Source organism: Schistocerca nitens, chromosome 5, assembly GCF_023898315.1.
Source record: "Schistocerca nitens isolate TAMUIC-IGC-003100 chromosome 5, iqSchNite1.1, whole genome shotgun sequence".
Taxonomy (NCBI): Eukaryota; Metazoa; Arthropoda; class Insecta; order Orthoptera; family Acrididae; genus Schistocerca; species Schistocerca nitens.
In genome coordinates this window covers 227,764,694-227,780,139 of record NC_064618.1, presented here as the reverse complement: position 1 = coordinate 227,780,139, position 15,446 = coordinate 227,764,694, and the positions used below count along the sequence as shown (strand labels likewise).

General features: G+C 42.6%; 1 protein-coding gene across 3 annotated transcripts in view; it reads right to left on the bottom strand.

Moving 5' to 3' along the window:
- LOC126259302 (protein slit) overlaps positions 1-15,446 on the bottom strand; it is an 839,566-nt gene that overhangs the window by 61,415 nt on the left and 762,705 nt on the right. For all 3 annotated transcript variants that reach the window (XM_049955969.1, XM_049955971.1, XM_049955970.1), the window contains exon 9: positions 10,109-10,180. In XM_049955969.1, coding sequence (XP_049811926.1) covers positions 10,109-10,180 — 72 coding nt within the window. The remainder of the gene's footprint in view (positions 1-10,108; positions 10,181-15,446) is intronic.

Sequence of the window (15,446 nt, the reverse complement as noted above, 5' to 3'; positions counted from 1 at the left end):
ATAAACGGCTTCGTTTGGAGTAGTGCTACGACCGGCAAGCGTGGACTGCTGATAAATGGTGTCGCACTGTGTTCAGTGATGAATCGCGTACCTGCACTACTCCGGATGACCATCGCTGCCCAGTATGGCGGCAATCTGGGGAAGATACCATTCATCCCGTGTTTTGGAGAGGCACAGCAATGATGTTGCTGACGTCGTGGTGTGAGGAGCCAGAGGGTATTTCAGGTCACGGTTGGTACAGACTGAGGGAACCCTAGCAGCACAATGGTACGTCAGGGACATCTTGCATCCTCATGTATTATCCCTCATGCGAGAATATCGTGAAGCCATTTTTCAATAGAACAATGCGCGTCAACACTCGGCACGTGTGTCTACGAACTGTCTGCATGATGTTGAGGTGCTCCTATGGCCAGCAAGATTCCCCAGATCTGTCCCGGACAGAACTTGTGTGGGATCAGTTTGGACATCAACGTCGTCCCAGTGGCAGTAGGCAGAATATCAAAGACCAGTTACGACAGTTCGCCTCAGGAGAAGCTAAAACGGCTGTTCCAACGGAATCAGTGCTTGCATCCAAGCCAGAGGTGTTGCAAAGTCGTACTGATAAGTGAACTCATATTGCCAAGTTTTTTTTTGCAAATGTGATTCGATTTTGTACTCACTGAGCAAGCGTTACATACACTCTCAACTCGTAGAGTTTCGCTTCGTTTCCTCCTCCCCTCCTGGGTGCTTCAAGTTGTTTTGTCATGCAGAGTATTTGTTCCAATGAATGGCTTTATTTTAAATATTTTTGTAAAAACTCTTAGGTGCGACTCCATTTGCCAAGCTACGGTGATCAGACGGTTAATTCGTTAAAGTGTTGTTCAGAAATGTAATAACAAACTGTAATCACAGATTCCGCGATCAGGTCAAAACGGACCATTCCCTGCACTGAGTTTGTGGACAAGGGTAACAAGAGCCATGTGAATTGCAGTAGTAGAAGAGCAGCATACTAATTTTTCCACTCCCAGGATGCCACTGGATGATAAGAGGTGATGATGACCCTAACAGTGTTGTTCTGGCCTTCAGTCCGAAGACAAGTTTGATACAGCTCTCTGCGCTAGCCTATCCTGTACTACGAATTTCTTCACCTCTGCGTAATTATAGCACTTTGTATCCATTTTAATTTGTCTACTCTTTTCGAGCGTTTGTCTTCCTCTAGACACTTGTCTCCATTATCAAATTGGCTTTTCCTTGGTGCTAGTATATGTCCTGTCCCTTCTTTTAGTCAGATTGTGCTATAAATTTTTTCCCCAATTCGTTTCAGTTCTCCTCATTCGTTATTTGATCTAATCTTCAGCATTCGCCTGTAGCACCACATTTTGTTTTGTCGTCGTCGTTGACTGTGAATGCACATTTCTGTTCGTTTGTAGGTTTTGCTTTCGACAGCCTGGGAACGAAAAGAAATTGGGATACGTATTGATACTGACTGTGATAAACATTGATTCTATATGTCGTCTACCACTTTCCTTAAATTGACACTGAGTGGCACACAACTTCATTGTTGTTTGAAACTGTTTTGTAAAGACTCCCTCTGACTTAGCATCTTGTAATGAAAAATATTCCAATTCATAAAAAGACCTTCCTTATCTCAATAAATTTGTACATTAACTCGATATGAATAATCATCACCAACTCTCGCTAAACTTTTATTTTCATCGAAGTTAGGCTGATAGAGTTCAACATCACATTAATTACTCCACTGAAAACAATTAACATCGTAAGATACAAACATTATGATAATAATATCACGAAGAAAATGGGGACGTTGCTCTGAGGGACGGTGGCCTTGGTCAAAACTGGTAGTACGGTTTGTACAAACACAGCGATGGCGATTGGAGGTGACGAGTTTTACCGAAAATTTCGCGAGTTCACAATTTCGAAAGATTCTATTCTCTTCTTCTCTGTGCCGTTTATTGTCCACGTTTCACTCCTGTACAGGGCTACACAGCAAACAAATACCTCTAGAAAAAATACGTTGTAAATGACTCGCTCATCTGTCAACGCAACGTAGGCCTGAAATCGGATACACGAAAGTAATGTACGGTGCCAGAGAGCTACTAATGTCGCGGAGAAACGTAATCGTCTTGCGGTGTTTACTTGAAAGCACTGCGTTCCACTCGGCTAAGTTCAATGAAAGCTAACGTGATTGTTGCAAAGAAGTGAGTCGCCTGGAAGACTGTAAGCGTCTTCCCAAGAGTGGTTGCCGGCTCGAGCGACGCGCAATCCGATTACAAACTCTTCGGTCGAGCCATTCTCTCTAGCTGGAACTCGAAGTGCTGGAAGCTCCAGACGAGACTTCTTAAACTTAACTTTGCCCGGAAAACAAGTCTGTCACTCTGCTCGTCTCTTCCTCTCCTGTCTTCCGAAAAGACGACAATAGCTAGTCGTACGATTTTATTTTGTGTATAAGGTCGCGCACAAAAGTCGGAAAAAAGTACGCCCTGCACGTGGTCTAGTTAGTCGGTGACGAACTACGATGGTAAAATCCATATCCGTACGAATTATAGAAGTGTGTGTGTGTTCCACATCCCCTCCTAAACCACTAGACTGATATCAACTAAACTTGGTACACGTATACCTTAATGTCAGGCGACAATCGCAGTGTGGTAAAGAATCACGTATGAAAGGGTTTGGGGTGAAAAGGAAGACTAGCCCACAAAGCGTCAATTCCCAGACTTTATTCGTCCAGTATTAGAGAATGAGACCACTTGGCGACTTGCAACAAACTTTAAAAATACGAGGGTTGGAACTTTAATAATGGCAACTATTTATTTACAGCTCGTACGAAATAGATAGGTGTTTCAAAGTTTTACTGACCTTCAAAGTAGTCACCAGCATTGTGTATAACCCGTTGCCAGCGATGTGGAAGTCGTAGGATACTCTTAGCAGTTCCAGTTGTGTTGACAGTTCGAGTGGCGCGGTCTATTGCCCGACGAATTTGTAGCAGTTCTAAAGCGAATGCGATGAAGTGTTTCCTTCAGTTTAGAAATCGAGTTGAACTCACGAGGGCTTAAGTCAGGGGAGTGCAGTAGGTGGTATAGCGCAGCAGCTCCATCAGTCATAGAAATCAGTAACAGCTTGTACTGTACCTGCTTGAGCATTGTCCTGCAAAATGATGGTCAGGTCCTGCAGAAAGTGTCATCACTTCTGTCTCTAAGCTGGTCGTAGGTTGTCTTCCAAAAATGAACAGCATAGAGACAGGAGTGATGACACTTTGTGCAGGACCTGACCATCATTTTGCACGACGTGCTTGTCACATAGCTCGTTATTTTGTTGAATAATTCCACTGCCGTCGGGAAAAATGATCGCCATGAAGGGGTGTTCGTGGTCTGCAACCAGTGTACGAAGTATCTTGGCCATCATGGTGCCTTGCATGAGCTCCACTGGACCTATGGATGCCCAAGAGAATGGTCCACAGAACATAATAGAGCCGCGCCCAGCTTGTCTCCGTACCGTAAAACAGGTGTCAAGGAGCTGTTCCCCTGGAAGACGACGGATTCACGTCCTCCCACTGGTCTGATGAAGAAGGTATCGAGATTCATCAGACCAAGCAACGCTCTGCCACTGCACCATTGTCCAGCGCCGATGGTCACCTGCCCATTTCAGTTGTAGTTCTCGATGTCGTGGTGTTAACATTGGCACATGCATGTGGCGTCGGCTGATGAGGTCCATTTTTAGGAGTGTTCGGTGCACTGTGTTCAGACACACATGTACTCTGCCCAGCATTAAAGTCTGATGTTAGTTCTGCCACAGTTACCAGTCTGCCCAACCTACAATGTTCGACATCTGTAATGAGGGGTGGCCGCCCGACCCCACGATGCCTGGACGTGGTTTTACCTTGGTTTCACTACATGTTGAAGACACCCAACACAGCGCTCCTCACACATCCAATAAGCCGTGCAGTTTCCGAAATGCTCGTACAGAGCCTCCGGGCCATCACAATCTGCCCTCAGTCAAACTCAGGTCACGCTCCTTCCCCATTCTACACACGGACAGCGCGCCCACTGATGCTACATGCACCGTGCGCCTGTGTCTGACTAACAGTCATTTATCGCTAGGTGACGCTGCTGTTGGCTGGGCGGGTTTATATCGATGGTAGGTCGGTGGTCGTAATGTTCTGGTTGATCAGTGTAGCCGCCGAATGGCGTCCTGAGAACATGTAAGTTCCCGCTTCATCATGTCCCAGACGTGTTCAACTGTCGAGAGATTTGGTGATCTTGTTGGCCAGGGCAGTTGTTATACGACACAGAGCACGTTGCGTCGATGCTGCAGTCGTATATGGACGTGCATTGTTATGCTGAAAAAGCACATCACCTTCCTGCCGATAAAATGGCAATAGCATGGGGATGACAGCATGTGCAATATAATGGGCACTGGTTACTTTCCTCTGCAGAAAAATCAAACGTGACCGCAAGTTGTAACTGATGGCCTCCCACACCATGAAACCTGGAACGGGAGCTGTGTGTTGTGGGCGAATGCATTCTGGAATATGGTTCTGAGCACTATGGGACTTAACATTTGAGGTCATCAGTCCCCTAGAACTTAGAACTACTTAAACCTAACTAACCTAAGGACATCACACACATCCATGCCCGAGGCAGGATTCGAACCTGCGACCGTAGCGGTCGCGCGGTTCCAGACTGAAGCGCCTAGAACCGCTCGGTCACTCCGGCCGGCCATTCTGGAATAGGCAGCTCACCAGGTTAATGCCATACACGTGTACGTCCACTATTCGCATACGGACAATATCTACTTTTTTTCTTAAAGGACATCATATTCGCCGTTGACTGTAGAAATTATTTGTCACATTTACAATTTCGGCCTTTGGGCCATTTTCAGGTGGTACTGCCAAAGATTTTGTATCAGCATATGGCTGACTTTTCCTCTCACATGTATAAACGTCATCGGCAAAAATAAGCCTTTACTGTAGAAATACGGTAAGATCAGACGTGTGCGAAGCTCTGAACATCTTGACATAATGTAAATTACGTGAAATGTTACCAATATTAATGTCCTTCACATAAATCGCTACAAATCAATGTTACATGTATTTTTGACGATGACTGTATACATGTATACATGTTAGAGGATGGTAAAATCCGACATATGCTGAAGCAAAATCTTTTGCAGTACCAACTCAAAATGGCCCAAAGACTAAAACTGCAGTTGTGAAATAAGTAATTTCGAATACAACGTCCTTTAAAAAATTCTTCGTGACTGTGTACCCTGACCATGAAAAGTTAAGAATCTACTCTCATCACTGAAGATAACAGATCATCATTCCACTCTCCAGTCAACTCTTCGACGATACCTGAGTAGCCTTGATTGGCGGTGTCGCGGTGTCAGTGGTTGCCTGGCCAGATTAACACGTGTTCTTAGTTCTGCTGCAAGCATGCGGTTCCCAATGCTCCCTGACGACACAGCGGGTGCAGCGGGTGCCCAGACTTCGTCCCTGGGTATTTTCGGTCGACCACTGCTGCTCGCACAATGCGGCAATCTTGACGTGGGTCTGTTCTACGTGTACGTCCAGACCAAGGTTTACAGTTGTGGGAATGTTCCACAGATCTATGTAGAAATTGGCGACACACTACCGATACACTGCGTCCAACATATGCAGCAGTCCGTCGATATGTTCGTCCAGCTTACCGCAGACCCACAATGCGACCGCGTTCAAATGCTGCAGCAGTTCAACAGGAGTATGCCCTCGTCGGGGGGCGTGGTTGTACCCTAGAATGAATATTGCAAACACTTTTCATCCCTAAATGCAGCACAGTTACTGCCTGCAGAGTCAAAACAGAGGGACGCACTGACAGAAGATTCCTTTATTGTATGATTATATGTTAGCGGAACAAACACTGGTAGCAGTACTTCTGTAAAATATCTGGGAGTATGTGTACGGAACGATTTGAAGTGGAATGATCATATAAAATTAATTGTTGGTAAGGCGGGTGCCAGGTTGAGATTCATTGGGTGAGTCCTTAGAAAATGTAGTCCATCAACAAAGGAGGTGGCTTACAAAACACTCGTTCGACCTATACTTGAGTATTGCTCATCAGTGTGGGATCCGTACCAGGTCGGGTTGACAGAGGAAATAGAGAAGATCCAAAGAAGAGCGGCGCGTTTCGTCACAGGGTTATTTGGTAAGCGTGATAGCGTTGCGGAGATGTTTAGCAAACTCAAGTGGCAGACTCTGCAAGAGAGGCGCTCTGCATCGCGGTGTAGCTTGCTGTCCAGGTTTCGAGAGGGTGCGTTTCTGGATGAGGTATCGAATATATTGCTTCCTCCTACTTATACCTCCCGAGGAGATCACAAATGTAAAAGTAGAGAGATTCGAGCGCGCACGGAGGCTTTCCGTCAGCCGTTCTTCCCGCGAACCATACGCGACTGGAACAGGAAAGGGAGGCAATGACAGTGGCACGTAAAATGCCCTCCGCCACACACCGTTGGGTGGCTTGCGGAGTATAAATGTAGATGTAGATGTACATGTAGATGTAGACGTAGACAGGTTTCCTGACCGCCGTCTGATCTCCGGTAACCGTGACGAATGAATCACATTAAAACTTCTCAGTACCCATATATTGTACTCTGAGGCCACTGAACATAGACCTTGAGGGTGTTGTTTTCTTTTTTTTCGGGCAGTGTACATTTCATGTCTCCACAAGCTGTGATGTGGCGTGTGGCGGAGAGTGTACAGAGCACATGAATAATTTTTCGTAGTTCCATTCGTTGGGCAGGAAGCTTGTCTAGATCCCTCCATATACGCTCGTTTTTTTCTTATCTTACCTTAAATGTCATTAGGCAGGTTGAAAGTTGGGAGACGTAATATTTTTATTATATTGGGAAGGTAACCTCTCGGAACTGAGAGGCTAAGTGCAGAGCATGCAATCCCACGTATATGGTAAAAATGAGTTTTTTGGGTGTTTGAATAACTCATTTCTTAACTAGTGTTAAAACCTGTAGTAAGTGGTATATAGCACGTGATATCTTTCATCAACTATAAAAAATCGCAAATTTAAAGTATCCACTTGCAATACTGATTTACGTTTTTAAAAAATCAACATTGTTTTGAAACAAGTAGAAAAAATTTAAATTTTCAGTTTCAATATTTTCTAGTTATCTTGAGCATGTCGAAGACATATTTAACTGAAAAAATTAATGACAGTACAACACTGTTTGACGTAAGACATTTCTGGTACTTTTTTAAAACTTTAATCTTGGGTAGCCATTAGGCACCTCAGTTATGGGACTACAGCCCATCGCCATTAACAGTGAAGAGTGTGCCCCTCGAGTTTATTAAGTATTTTTTTGACGCTGTCACACTGATAGAGCAAATACACTAAGACCTGCGCATCTCTTACAGTCCTCGTGTCTCTTACGTTAATCGAAATTGATAGGGTATTAGGCGGACTCATGATACGCTTGAGAGAGATATTTGTTAGCGAACTTTTTCGGGGCTGGATTATATTTCGGAAGGCTCTCAGGCTCTGAGCACTATGGGACTCAACTGCTGTGGTCATTAGTCCCCTAGAACTTAGAACTACTTAAACCTAACTAACCTAAGGACATCACACACATCCATGCCCGAGGCAGGATTCGAACCTGCGACCGTAGCAGTCGCACGGTTCCGGACTGCGCGCCTAGAACCGCGAGACCACCGCGGCCGGCTATTTCGGAAGAGTGCTCTCTGCCTGTCCCACGACTAGGCCTTTGTCGCCGTATAATCTTTAATCGCTCCGAACAGATACTCTCAGATAATTGACTTGCTAACTGATTCCAGAGACTGATAGCCAAACATGTAATCAAACAATGTGGCTTCTTTCCGTTTATTTGTACGCACTGCATTTGCATTTACTTACGTTGAGACTCAGCTGGATGTCTTAGCGCTAACAGCTGATCCTGCATCCATTACAACTTAACGACGTCAGCTACCCCCTCCAAATCCCTCTTCTGTATGCAAGTTCGCCGTTTGCGGAAAGCTCAGAGTCTTATTGGATGCCGCCCCTTTCCTGATGACATTCATTGCTTACAAAATACTAGTAACAAATAGTGAGTACAGTGAATAGTGCTTAACTCCATCGCTGACAGGCAATTACAGCGACCGCCTGGATGTTAACATCGACACTACTGCAGAAACTAAATAAATTTAACTTCTGACGGAACTTGCCAAATGACTACAACTCAAGGTGATACATTAAAGTGTATCCAGTGATCTTGTCATTGTGAAGGAATCTTCAGTGTCGAGCCTCAAGTACGAACTTCTCCATGCCTCATCAGAAGATGAGCCTGACAAGACTTAAGAAGTTACAATGCTTGAGAAAAAAAGTGAAGCACCAAGAAGACATGCTCGGATGTCACTGTAACTCCTTACGTGTACACTCCATTGACCTGGATGTAAGTGATCAGCGTTGCAGTTCTCCGTGACAGGTAGAACGATCACCAGAGTGCGTTAGTATTGATGTCGACTGATCACTGTAAAGCACACGGAAACGCCGCCCTATCGTGTGAGACAGTGTTACCAGCACTTGAGAAAGTTCGAAAGGGGCCCCATTGCGAGTCTCCATTTAGTCGACTGGTCGAATCGTGAAATTTCAAGATCTGTGGGGCATTTGGATACGACAACGCTCCGTTGTTGGACTGCATGGTAACGTGATGCCAAGTACACTAGTAGTCAAAGAAGCCATTTGAATTGCGCGCCAAAAGCCTTCTCTCAAATAATATCTTTGCCGCTCAATCACGTCACAAAATCATAACACGGAGCTACTGAGACAACTCAGAGACAAGCTTTGACTGTCCCAGAGCAGATCAGAGAGCTAGAGCTTCTCAGATTTTGGCAAGTTCACTGTGCACTATCTATGGATGTTATTGTCTTTATTAATAATCATCGTACATCATTGGCGTTCTCTTTTCTATCATCATCTCCAAGTTGTACATCTCCTCTACGTACTCCTCTGTGTTTAATAATAATGATAATACATTGTTATATCATCAATCAAAGCACAATTCTCACACTTATCATGTCCCTTTATCAAAAAATAAGGACATTCCGAGGGACTAAACTTCCTCCTGCCATGTGAGACTCTTGAATGTGACAACAGGCTGTTAGTTTTCTCATAATGGGGTCCACAGCCTCAATGTATTTTCTGAAGGTCAAAAACGTTTTTCCACCACAGGCCCTTTAATGTACTGCGGCATGATTGACTTTTACTTCGACATTTATTTTGTATTACTAGCCAGTTTTAGCCCGGGCCATCTTCAAATACGTCTACATCTACATCTACGTGATTACTCTGCTATTCACAATAAAGTGCCTGGCAGAGGGTTCAATGAACCACTTTGAAGCTGTCTCTCTACCATTCCATTCTCGAACGGCGCGCGGGAAAAACGAGCACTTTAATTTTTTCTGTACGAGCCCTGATTTCTCTTATTTCATCATTATGATCATTTCTCCCTATGTAGGTGGGTGCCAACAGAATGTTTTCACAATCGGAGGAGAAAACTGGTGATTGGAATTTCATGAGAAGGTCCCGCCACAACGAGAAACGCCTCTGTTTTAATGGTTGCCACTCCAGTTCACGTATCATGTCTGTGGCACTATCTCCCCTATTTCTCCATAGTACAACGATGACGTGTGGGTCATCACATCTAAAATAATTCGTGTTGTTCAGCAACCGAAACTTGTTCCGACATACGTCTAATGTTCCTCATTTTTTTTTTTTTTTAAGATACCTGCTAGAACGACTGTGGCAATACACAACATGCAGTGCGCAATACGAAGAAATCTGGCGATGTCATTCTTTATGTGCAGTATATCAAGATGACAAAGGCAATATGTCAAAAACACAGTAATTAAAAAGGTACTATTATGAACACTAACAACAAACACAACAACCATAAAATTAATTTCCTTTGATAATAATTCAAGGAAAATATGCTCGAAACCAAAATCTGTTGGTTATTATCGCCACGAGATGTGATTAAGTCTCATCCTGGCCAGCTCATATCATTGTACCTTTAAACTATTTATACGATACTTTTGAAAATCCTCTCATACGAAATTGTATTTACTTACAACGACGTCAACGATTTGAGCCCCAGGAATGCGTCCGCTGCTATCTTGCTGATCTGGTTCTTGCTGAGGTCTCTGAAAACAGAAAAAATATCAGATTAGTCCCCATAATTCAAGGCAGCCACACTTAGCAATTGGCGGCATGGTTTGCATTTTCTACTACAAAACCGAATGCTACTCGTAAAAGGAAATGCACAAACATAAAAACATTTCCGAGACTCAATCTGCGTCTGTGAGAAGAAAGAGAAGTTTTGATGATGAAACAACTTTTATACAGTTTTGGGTTTATCAGATATATGCGAGAGAGTTACCAACAGTGAGAGATCTATAAACGACGGAGAAAAATTTGGAGAAAAGTAGTTCAGTCACTTCTAGTGATACAACATGTCTATTGTGAACCTCTAGCGATGCCACACAGAACCTAGGTTGACTGCATGAGAATAAGCCTTCTGACACACACACACACACACACACACACACACACACACACACACAGAACACAACCATATTATAATGAATTTTAACTAACCAAACGATCATCATGGTGACATTAAAAAAAAAATGCTACATTTTTTTAGCGATTTAACTTGAGTGTGGCAAACGTGATTAAAAACATAAATATGATTAGATGCTATAGCTGCTAAAATGCGAATGCAGACAGATCAGAATGGATTTTATTGTCACTTCGATTGCATCTGTTTGGTTGACTAAATAAGGCTGTATATTTTTGTTTCAGATACCAAACTTTAAGAAAAATCAATTGCGCAGTAAGAACATTAAAAAAAAGGAATTTACTTTTCATTAAATTGCTTATGTTACCTGAAATTCACGTAGTCGCTTCGTCTACGTAGATTAAACTGTGTTCCTGTTCTGCAGCTAGAATGGCTGTGAACGTGATTTTGAAACGAGAATGGACAAAGGCAGACCACCTTGAAAGCTGCTCATTCTATTGTAATTTCGTATAGGAGACGGAATGGAATATTTAAAAGACTTACTGCGAGAGTGTTTAATGTCTGTGGAAGTAATGAAAAACTCTGTGGAAATGGAGACGTGCAGTAAACCGAACAATTGCATTCCAATAAAAAGAAATTCAACTAAGGGAAATGCCTCGCTGTAAAATTTACGGTCGACTCTCTTCCGTGGTTCGCAGTGTTTCTGCGGAGTAACATTATATCCGAAGAGATAAGAATGACAAAGCTTCCTCCAATCACACACTCGTATTCTGTAAGCAAATTTGCGTGAAGTGGTGCTATAACATCACATGTACAGAAAGTTTTTCTCCATTATTGCGCTTGACTAGAGCTGGTGCTGTTTATTGACAATTAACAAGTTACGACCGCGTTTCTAAGGTAAAGTCACTTTCTGGAGACATAAAGAGCGGAAGAGCCGTTATTTCACACCACGTTATATCAAAAAAGCAATAACCGGTGCTTTTCATGGCAACATCAAAGGTTTCCCTTTCGTCGCGGCGTCCAAACAATAAGAGAAGTTATCCAAAGACGTGATTTCGTAGAAGTGGGCAGACCGCCAGTTTCCGAGTGGCTGGAGGGAAAACAAACAGCTCGCATCCATCGTGTGAGTGGCATCTGCGCTGCCCGTCTGTGGAGTCGGGAAGCGCGAACTGCGCCTATCAGTCTAGCCGTAGACAGTTCTCGGAAGTCAAGCAAAGCGGCACCAGGCAGTTTCACGTTCACAGAGAAAGAACATAATCCGTCTAAAGCGCTCGGTGTGCCTCTTTTGGCGAATGTTGTTAGTGTATTTGCGGCGACATCTGGTGGAAAACAAAAGACTACAACTGACGGATTATGTGTCTCAGAGGATGGTAGTAATACGCCGTCACAACATCAAAGATAGCGAGTTTGTGCTTTTAAGAAGCGTTTTAGAAGTTAATAAGCAACAATTAGCAAACACGAGGAATAAGGACAAAACACTGCACGCGCACTCTTTTCGATCGAACGTTAATAGGCGGTAAGGAAGAGAAAAAAATGCGGAGGTGAAATCTTCAGATATGTTAAGCCGCCTCTCCGGGACACCAGAAGACTGCTGAAGAAGATCCCAGCGTAGGGGACGGAACGTCGAGTTTTGCAAAAGTTTAAAGTGGAATATTAAATGGCGTAAACAAGGTTTCACCTTCAACGACAACGGCCACGGAATCCTGCTGAATTATAAAAAATATTAAGCTAAAATAATCAGTACTTAAACTGGTCATTTCTCGAAAAAGAGAGGAACATTGGGCTTTAACGTTCCGTGAACATTGTCATTGGAGACGGAGCACAAGCTACGAACAGTCAAGGATGGGGAAGGAAATCGGCAGTATTCTTTTTAACAGAAAAGTTGCATAATTTGTTTTAAATACTCGGTGAAAATCACAGAAAATTCAAATCTGGACGCAGTGCGCGGGGGTGTGAACCCAGTTCCTCCAACCACTGCTTCACGCCACTCGGTTTTCTATCTCAAGAAGTTCTGTAGCTACGCTACAGATCTTTTGGTTATGTACAGTGAAAATGAAGTAAAACACAAGCACGCACACTCACTTTAGCCGAGCATGCAACCTAGAGATGCAAACATGCACTGTTAATGGACTGATCAACTACTTTTCTGGGATAATGATGTTGCCTGAAGATAAATCGAGACCAATTACGTGAGTATTGTCTGGTAAGTTTCACATATCCAATTACTGGCGTAATATCGCAATGTAAACATTAACGCCGATAGTGAAAACTGCTGTTACAATAAGCGCTCATGTTACAAATGTCATGCTATAAGAGGAAATACGACGTCTGACAGTTTGGTGGGATGTAAGAGGAGAGGACGGAAAAGCTAGTGAAACACTTGAGTGAGCAGTTAGTAACAAACCATCCATAATGATTTCATTGTGTACCTTTCTGCATTTCACGTATTTTTTAGAATTAGAAACTTAAGGGTCGATTCTCATTCAGAATGGTCGAAATTTGATTTTTTCTTTATTGAATTTTTTTGAAACTTTTGAAACGTATATGTGTCTAGAATGTTGGGACGATAATGATTTTTAATCCGTGCGTCAAAAAAGTTTCTACAGCCCATTGTTCGAAGCAGAGTCACGGCCGCAGTGAGATGGTCTCAGCAGGAGACAGCCGGCTCAGGTAGAAAACTTTTCGTGCCATCACACACATTCACAAAATGATTTATACTGCATTAAGCATACAAACGTATTAGCCGAAAGTCTGACGACCAACGTGTGCAGGCTGCCGAACGCAGCAGATCGGCTTTTCTCGCCAAGAAGATTGAAGGAATTGCTCTCCAGGAACAATCCGAACTAGAGGAAGGGGTGATATACGATTCTGGAACTGCAGACTAAACGTAAGTAACGAAAACACTTTTTTTGTCAAATTTTGATCAAAATTGGTCAAAACATATTGGACTTTGAATTTTGAAAATCTAACTTCAGAATATATAATATGTAGTTTGTATGAAATTGAACTGATAAGACATATGAAAGTTTTTTCTAAACTTTAAACAACTGCATGCAGCATGAACTAAAAACGGTTCAATCGATTAACTTCTATATTTGACCGCAGAAAAGTAAACACTTTTCTTGAAAGCTTATACCTATAATATATGAAATTTGTTAATATCAACTATTTTTTGTAAAGCCATAAAGAGTGAGACAAACCCCCAAAATCGAACTCAAAGTTCCAGTTAGCACCGCGTCGTTAAATTGAATGTTATTTCACTGTGGTTAGGTATAAGCTCCCATAAATTTAATGTAGTATCGACAGATTCCTGAGGGGCTATACTGCACGCACACTGCGTACTTCAAACTCGCAGGTCCTTGATCAAACGATAATTACGGGTGCCACTTTTTTGTGTGGAAATCTGAAATAAAGTTCAAAGTATGATCAATCACAATCCCCAAATATATCCTTTGTATGTATTTTTACTATGTCAAAAAAACTTGCGAACTTTGCCTATTTTTTGCTTATTTGGATGAGAACCAGGCCTTAATACTGGCCAAGTTCTGTCTGAAAGTTGTTTGAGTACAAGAAAGTGCTTTACATCGAGGCACGCTAACAAACCCCACGCCATTACAGTGATGATTTTGAAGTAACATCTACTCTCTGATCATACGTATGCGGACACCACTGTGTAATACGGAATTGACCGCTAGATGTCACGAGAGGCGAACCAGCCATAGAGCGCTTGTATATAGAGAAAGAGTGGCTTTAGGTGAAGTTGCCCGTGATTGGTTAGTTAGCTTTTGCGCCATTTTTCTGCCAAACGTCTCTCGCGCTTCCTATGTTCGCCGTGCTTTTGAGTTGAATTGAAGTTCAGAGGACTTTTTGAAACGATTAAAAGGTATTTGAATTATTGAGAGACTTGTTATGCGTTGTGCATGCATGTTCGATTTAGTTGTATATCGTTTTTTAAGCTCTTGTTTCTTTAACAGTTCGTGCATACTGGTAGCATCACAAGCTTTTCTGAAGCCAATATCTGACAGTCCTTGCTGGAAACGGAAAGTTCCTGTAGTTGTTGGGCCATGCTCATTCGACTTTATAGCGTCAAACTTTATTTCGTTCCGAATCAGAACACTAGGCATTAGTTTGGTTTCAGTATTATTGCCTGACTGTTGACGCAGGCAAGTTGTAATCACGTTTTCCGCAGTTGTCGTGGTTGCCGAAACATTATTCGTAGTAAATAATTGCAGGTACTCTTGAAGACAGTTTTTAATAGGCCTACTTACTGTGGGGTAGAAGGGATACGGTAGTTTTCTTGTTATATTTGGTCTTTATTACAGTAGCCTACATTTAACATTACCTGATTTTTGTTATCTTTTTCGTTTGTTATCTATGAGAGGTATTCAGTATATGAAAGAAAGTCGTAAGCAGTTGTTTACTTGTGACATGCAAAAAGTTTGAAGACGTGACAAGAAGTACTAACACGTCTCACACTTTTTGCATGTCACAAGTAAACAACTGCTTACGACTTTCATTCATCTGACGTAATACAGGTACGTTAAATCTTTAGCGTTATGCACTTCCGATACAAAACAAATGCTATACACTATTTTTTTTAATTACGCTACTTTCATTGCAATAACCCTAGTAAACGAACTTTAAAGGAGATAAATGCAAGTAACGAATAATTTTTACAGCCACTGTATCAAATTTTCCTGTGCTATACGTAGTAGGCTACTGTGAGTATATTATAGCTGTAAAGAAACACATTTAACGAATGATTTCACCCTATTGTCTTGTACTTTTGATTCGGTGAGTGTGTACTCCACTACTGGCCATTCAGGAGTCCCGCCCGCAGTTTGGCAGAAAAATGGCCGCCGTATCGTCCGGTTGGCCACTCTCTCCCT